The 7,275-nt window shown below is 32.2% G+C and overlaps 1 protein-coding gene across 1 annotated transcript; it reads left to right on the forward strand.

The window, feature by feature from the left end:
- Positions 1-251: 251 nt before the first annotated feature.
- On the forward strand, positions 252-6,190 carry LOC114167862 (Cyclophilin-like peptidyl-prolyl cis-trans isomerase family protein). Its single transcript, XM_028052820.2, has 8 exons — positions 252-516; positions 895-1,008; positions 1,109-1,257; positions 3,318-3,390; positions 3,481-3,570; positions 4,537-4,576; positions 5,694-5,776; positions 5,859-6,190. The coding sequence occupies exons 1-8, from the start codon at positions 406-408 to the stop codon at positions 5,877-5,879; spliced, it is 681 nt and encodes a 226-aa protein (XP_027908621.1). The 5' UTR covers positions 252-405; the 3' UTR covers positions 5,880-6,190.
- The last annotated feature ends 1,085 nt before the right edge of the window (positions 6,191-7,275 follow it).

A 7,275-nucleotide genomic window follows, 5' to 3' on the forward strand; every position in this document is an offset into this window, starting at 1 on the left:
TTTATTTCAAAACACTCATTTAATATGAATCACATATGTATCGTCATTTCTGAATTAGCTTCTGTAATGTATTATTTTAGCCTAAAGCTTAGTAATTCAATTTTTGTTTTGCCAAAACAGTTGTTGTAATGTATAGAAATTATTTTCATAAAATTTGTGATAAAAGAGGAGGTGCAAAGAGAAAAAGGAGGTTTGCCTGAGCTTAAAAATTATTGGTGTCACTGTATTGGAAACAAAAACCTGAAAACGAATCTCCTGAAAAAAAAATTAAAAAACATGAGAGGAAGATACAAATGGTACCAACAACTAACAGAAAAAAAGCTTTCAATTTTCGGTTTTCTGTACTTGTGATGGTTGACTCTAATTTTAGGAGGTGAAAAGGTGCTAAATCTAACATTGGACGAAATGTGGATACGTGGATTCGAATTTTGGATCAAAGGTTGCACTTTGTTGGCCTTAATATCTACAATTTCCGCTCTGGAACCCGAACTGGGGTCGACTCGCGTCGTCTTTCAGGTTTTTCTATTTGAATATTTTGTTAAGCTTGATCCTTTTCTATTTTCATTTGTAATTGCTTGGATTTGCAGTAAAAGCTTGAATTGAATTTTATACATACTTGGTGCTTTCGGTGTTGTAGAATTGTAGTCGAGTTCTCTATCTGTGCTCTATTAAGTAGTGGAGAAGCTCAGACTGTGGATACCGTTGTTTTTGATAGAGACGATCTAAGTTATTTATGTTCTGGGTATTTGTGAAAACTGGAATTAAGTAGCTTATTCAGTGAAAAATCCCAGCTTGATTGCGGTTAGATAGCTTGTTTCTGAATTTTTTTTCAATTTTTTCTTTTTGTTTGTTACCTGTGGTTTGTCACTTAGATTCTTGTGTTTTCTGATGCAGACAAAGTATGGGGACATTGAATTTGGTTTCTATCCAACTGTTGCACCCAAAACTGTTGACCACATTTTTAAGCTCGTGCGACTTGGAGGCTATAACACTAACCATTTCTTTCGGGTATTGTTCTCTAGAAAGAAAGCTAGTGAGCGTTAGGTTTTATGAAGGTGTTGTGTGTTTTATTGCTTTGTGAGTCAATGGTTTTGGATTCAATACGCAGGTGGATAAGGGATTTGTGGCACAAGTAGCAGATGTCTCGAATGGAAGATCAGCTCCCATGAATGAGGATCAGAAAAGAGAGGCTGAAAAGACTGTTGTTGGTGAATTTAGCGACGTCAAACATGTTCGGGGTATTCTTTCCATGGGAAGGTTAGGTCTTTCTAGACAGTAATTGCTGCTTGCAAAAGCATATTTCTGCTGAAGCTCTTGATTTAGTGTGATTCTCGTCACCTTTTTTGTTATTAAATTGCATTTGTGCACGGTTTAACAACTTATTAGGTATTAGTTTAGTCTGTGCTAGATTTAGTTTGACTCAAATTTTATTTTCTATGCATAATTTTAAAACTAACTAGTTAGAAATGTGGTTTCAACCCCACAAAACTGGCTTGGAATGTGAGGTTTACAACCACATATATATACTTTAAATTAAGTTGATGTGTTTACACACTCTAAATATAGAGACTCTAAGTACTCTAATATGTTAAAGGATAGGATTTAAGCCTAACTCAAGTTCCACAAACCGGCTTGTATGGTGAGGTTTGCACCTCATTTATATATTATGAAATTGCCTTATCTCTAGTCGATGTGGGACTTCCAACAATGATCATTGTAGATTCTTAGCAAATAGTTGTTTAATTTTGATATGGTGTTCTAGCTTTGCGTTACATTGAATCATATTCCCTTGGTCTACTCTAGTCAAGGATTAATGATTTGTCTGAGTGTCATAGTACAAGTTTTGAGAAGAACAGGTACATATATAATCTTGGTCATTGCAACCAATTATCCCTTAAAATTGAGTTTTTGGGTGAAAGCTCACGAATGAATTTATATCCAGTAATCTAACATGTCCCCTCAAGCAAGATCCCTTTGGTTTTGTTGTTTGCACAATAGTAATACTCAGGCCTTCCTACCCTGTGTTGGAAAGTTTCTAACTTGTATTTAGAGAAATGTGGGCAATACGGATTGCATTGTGGACCACTTAGTCATAGAGGTTTTAATTTCATGTCATGAACCAACTGTTCTTACAGATTTGGTTATTGGAAAAAGCACATAAACAATTTTATATCTAAAAGATGGAAACTAAAATGAATTGGAAACATAAATTTTCATCAGGTTGGTGAAAAAAATAGATTTACTCGTGAATTTGTATTTAGCATTGATTTTCACTTTAGCTGTTCCGAACTATCCTTGTAGGTAAAGGCTCCATTGTGAATGCCATTATATTGGCCTGAGATCTACCACTCCTATGAACCATCTGATTTTGGTCAGCCCAATTCCAAGAGCTGTTCTAGGAGTCGCATACCTCACACCCTCTTTTTTTAATATTCTGGTCTCCCACCTAAATACCTTGGCCACCAAGAAGCCTTTGCATCTCACAGGGGCTAGGTATGACAATAGTTAGATTTTGGATAGGGTGGTAAAGTATTTATCTCCATGCCCACTTCTACGAAAATACTCATCTCTAGGCCCATGTTGACATAGATAACATCTTTAATCCTCATTTTCATACTCATTGCTTATCCTATACCTCGACATATTTCCTTGCTTTAGTTAAAATATATGTTTTTCCTTTTGACAAACCTTATTTCTAAAAGTTAGTAAAATAAAATTACTATTTTAATAGTGTAATTAACTATAAAAGTCGACAAAGCAAATGAATTAAATTAAATTAACATCAAACTCAATAAAAAGATATTTCAAACTAAGATCATGAAACACAAGATATACTTCAAGTCCAACCTAATATACAAATAAACAATATGAACAAGTTATTTATTAGCCTAAAAATACATCATTGGTACATAATGTTAACCCTATTTTCCAAATGAACGACTTAAGAGACCGGACGTCAGTTTTGTAAAGGGCTGGCAGGCATTGATTGGTTACTGTTTAGCATTCCTGAAGGAGTAGAGTAAAATCCCATGAACTGAAAGTGGCTAAATGATAAAAGATATCTATGTGGAAGCATTTGGAATCTTTGCTATTTTTATGTTTATGACTGATACAAGTTTATGAAAGATGCTAGCAGCAGCGTTAAGGGTATATTTAGTATATATTGAGTGAACTGGAATTTATAATCTTAACATATGATTGTTGAAGTAGTCAGCTATGTAACAGTCCTCATTATTATCTTGCTTGCAAATTTCTGAAAGCATTCTCTTGGTTTGAACTTGTTGAAGGACCTAACATATGCAAATTTGTTCTCACAGGTATGATGATCCAGACAGTGGTTCATCCTCATTTTCAATACTACTTGGAGATGCTCCTCATCTTGATGGAAAGGTTTGGTTACTAGAGTGCAATATAATATCGTTGCAAACCATTTACTAATATCTTGTGATGTTTACAATATACTGATGTAGCCCTTTTCAGTATGCAATATTTGGAAAAGTTACTAAAGGTGATGAAACATTGACAAAGCTCGAGCAACTACCTACCCGCAAAGAGGGTATATTTGTAATGGTAAACTAGAAATCTTATCCATTTTTGTGCATTGTTCTTTTTTCCCATCATTGAATGTTCAATCCTGTATCATGTGCACACGTTTCCATGTTTTAGGAAATTTACATTTTTTTCCCTGCAACAACTGTTTTTTGAAACCTTGTGGAGAAGCCATGGGCAAATCTATTGAGAAATGTGGAAGAAGAGAAAAGGGAGAGGTAGGTTGTTGGGTGGGGAAGGGGATCCTCAAAACTTGAATGCATAGATTTGTATGTATGTGTTTGGGAAAGAAAGAAATTCTCTATAGTAATTATGTGGCTTCAAATTATTCACCTTTGGGTTTTTGTTGCTAAAATTGAGGGTGGTTTTTTTATAATAGAACAATTCAGAAAAAAAGGGTGTAATAAGTTAGAACTCTTGGTTGTTGAGAGAAAAGGAGAATTATAAATCTTGGTCATACAACCTTACATTGACATTCAAGATTTAGTGATTTCTTGAACATTTACAAAATTATGTGCATTTATCTTTTAGTTTTGATAATTTAAATATGAACTAAATTTCTAATAGTTTGTCTATATTTATTGTGCTTATATCTTACAGTAACAAGAGTTCTTCTCGTTTGATAAGTTGCCTTCAAAAAATTATATTCATATGACAATAACTATTTATGTTTAAGGGTGAAGTCGATAACTGTAAGCTAGTATTTCTAATACTTTTTATCCTTATACTGAATGTTGAAGTCTGCACTGCATTTAGAATGTTTTGAAACTTATTTGTTTATTATATCTTTTGGGGCCCTCCATTATTGTTGTTATCGGCATTAAACCGATCAATTGCTTATTGGTATCTTCATGGATCTGCTGGTTTTCTAATAGAAGAATTGTGTGGATGCATATCTTTCGTTTCATGTTTTTGGTGCAAACTTTAATTACTTAACGTGATTACTTCTTTATTTGTACTTGGATAATTCTGTTTTTCTTTTTTCAGCCAATGGAACGCATCACTATCTTGTCATCGTATTATTATGGTAGGAATCTTTCAATTTTTATTTATTTTTTTGTTGCTTGTTGGTTAAAATTACAAATAGTAGTTTCACCTGATTTGGAATTTGTCCTTGTTCCTTTGGATATTTGCCCTGTAGTTTCCCTTATTTTGATTTTGGTCCCTCAGTCGCCAATATGTAATTTGAAACAAGAAGGACCAAATCTTTATGGAAATTGGGGACACAAATATAATTTAGGGGCTAAAACCTAATGACAGGAACCAAAATCCAACAAATTGAAACAAGGAACTGATACCCAAAAGAATAAATTATAGGGACTGAAAAATAAAATTGAATAAACTTTTGAGATTAAATGTTGTAGTGGTAACATTGCTTTTACTACCAAATGTTATATCGTGAATCACTGTTACTGGAAAAAAATGCATTGGAAGATGCCCATATTTTTTTGTGATGCATCACTGATAAAAAATTAGAGTTAATTGACAAATACAAAAGCTGTTCTTGCTCTATGAGTAGAAGTAGTGTTGCACCAAGCCCACTTATTTTAGACCTGACAAGATGTTGTAAAGATTCTGGATTATGAATGTCAGAAAATGCCTAGTGTCTTTGTTCCTAAACATCATTGAAATCGATCTCAGAGTACAAAATTCCTACCATTGAAACCAACTCAAGCTCTTCCCTCCATAGTCACTCAGAAATCCTTTTGATTTCAAATTACCCTTCCATGTGATGTGATTGATCCATCCAAAGTAGTCATCCCCTGAATAAAAAGCTCAAGTTTAGAGGTAAGGCTTCCCTTTGTTCCTGAACAAAAAGTTATATTGTTTGCAAAAGTAATGCAGTTTAGATAATTTTATGTATATCCTAGAAATCTCATCCAAAGTTAAATTAAAATAGACTCATGGCTGAACCCTGATGTAATCATATCCTTATAAAAAAGTCCAGTCTCGGTTGCAAGATTTCCCACGATAGTTAGTTACGTTATGAAGATTACTATTATGCTACATTGCAGATTTTGGATGAAAAGACAATTCCATGTTCTATATAGTACTTATTCTTTTTGTCTCTTAGCTTTGCTTAATATTTGTGTTGGATTGGATTCTCTTTCCTTCTAAATCTTGCTGTCTGTACTTTCTATTAGACAAAGAGACAGAGAATTGTCAACAAGATAGATCAGTTTTGAAGCTCAGACTAGCTGCCTCAGCTGTTGAAGTTGAACGACAGGTAAAATAATAAACGTTATCAGATCAAGATCATAATGTTTGTTCCACTTGTTAATATAGCTTTCATACGTCATTTTTTGCAGAGGATGAAATGCTTCCCCTGATAGTTTCAAGTTTACTATTAAGTTGGAATGAACATTACACTGCTGCACTCTCATTTTATATAATGTCCTAGTAGTGTATCCAGATACTGCTTTTTTATGTACGAGAAATTGTTCCAAAATGAACAAGCATGAATTCAGACATTGTCCGGCTCGAGAGCTTGATCCAAAAGCCGTTTCCTGAATGCTCAAAATTTCACCTTTGAAAAAAATTGTTCTGGGGCCTTGATATTTGGGATATAATGAAGATAAACAGGGTTAAGGGTCTGTTTGATTTAGGTTTTAATATAAATAGTTTTCTTCCATGTTCTTAACATTGTGTTTTCTCATATTTCAACATATCTGATACTTTAAAATCTGCATTTGCATCGTATCAATAAGTAAAAGAAACAGATGATATCAGACACTATAGGCATTCAAGTCTATAAGTGTAACGATTTTAGAATCTAAAACATGTAGTTACGCATAACAACTTTGAAATCCACAATACAGATATTAGCATTATAGTTAATAGAACAGATTGTTCCAGTTTTGAAGAATACACTTTCTGATTTTTTTCATTAGAGTGAGAGAATATAAGACAGCAGACAGCATACACTTGGATAAGTGAAAAGTCACTTTAATTTTTTATTAAATAGGGAAAGATATGCAGCCATGAAAACTATATGAAGCCATGTCTGTGTCCAATTTTTTACTGTTCTGAAAATTATTTGAAGTAGTGGAATGTGAAAAACTATATGAGCGTAGCATGTATTCTTTGCTTTTTTTAAAACTTTTGTTAGTGTTTATGGAAGTGTTTGACATAATCCACTTTGTTTCTTATTTTTATCTCCTTTCTAAGTTTTTTTTTATAAACTATTTTTTTATTCTTTCATATTATTTTTCCTATTATTTTATTTATTTTTAAATAGATGTAATATTTTAGTTACAATAGAAATATAGAATTATAAAATTATAAGATTAATAAGGTAACAAAGTAAAATAATAGCCACACGACATTTACATAGTTAACACAAAAATCTAGCAATAGTAACTTCAATGAAAAAATTTAAATTTTTTAGAATTTAATAACTATAAAAATTTAATAGGAATTCAATTCAGAAAGTTGAACCCACAACCTATTTTATCATTTCTTTCAAACTCTTGGGTCCAACTTCAGAGTTCTCGAATGTTAGTAGGAGAATTAAACTTATGACATCTTACACTCTTTATTCCATCTTTTATCAATAGATCAATCTTATATTTTTCGGTCTATTATATGTAATTATGAGAATTGATAAGTAAATATATTAAAATATAATATATAGTTATTTAATAATTTTTAATTCAATTCATTGAATATTTGTTAAAGAAAAAAAAATTATGCAAAGATAAAAATCATTATTTTCTTATTTGCAAT

This window comes from Vigna unguiculata, chromosome 2 (genome assembly GCF_037176805.1).
Source record: "Vigna unguiculata cultivar grain cowpea cultivar isolate G323 ecotype 2 chromosome 2, ASM3717680v1, whole genome shotgun sequence".
Classification (NCBI taxonomy): domain Eukaryota; kingdom Viridiplantae; phylum Streptophyta; class Magnoliopsida; order Fabales; family Fabaceae; genus Vigna; species Vigna unguiculata.

Excerpts from the sequence above, each read along its gene's own strand:
- LOC114167862 (XM_028052820.2), top strand. The coding sequence starts at position 406 with ATGTGGATACGTGGATTCGAATTTTGGATCAAAGGTTGCACTTTGTTG. Across the intron at positions 1,258-3,317 it reads GGTATTCTTTCCATGGGAAG|GTATGATGATCCAGACAGTG; the intron begins GTTAGGTCTTTC and ends TTGTTCTCACAG. Across the intron at positions 3,571-4,536 it reads AAGAGGGTATATTTGTAATG|CCAATGGAACGCATCACTAT; the intron begins GTAAACTAGAAA and ends TTCTTTTTTCAG.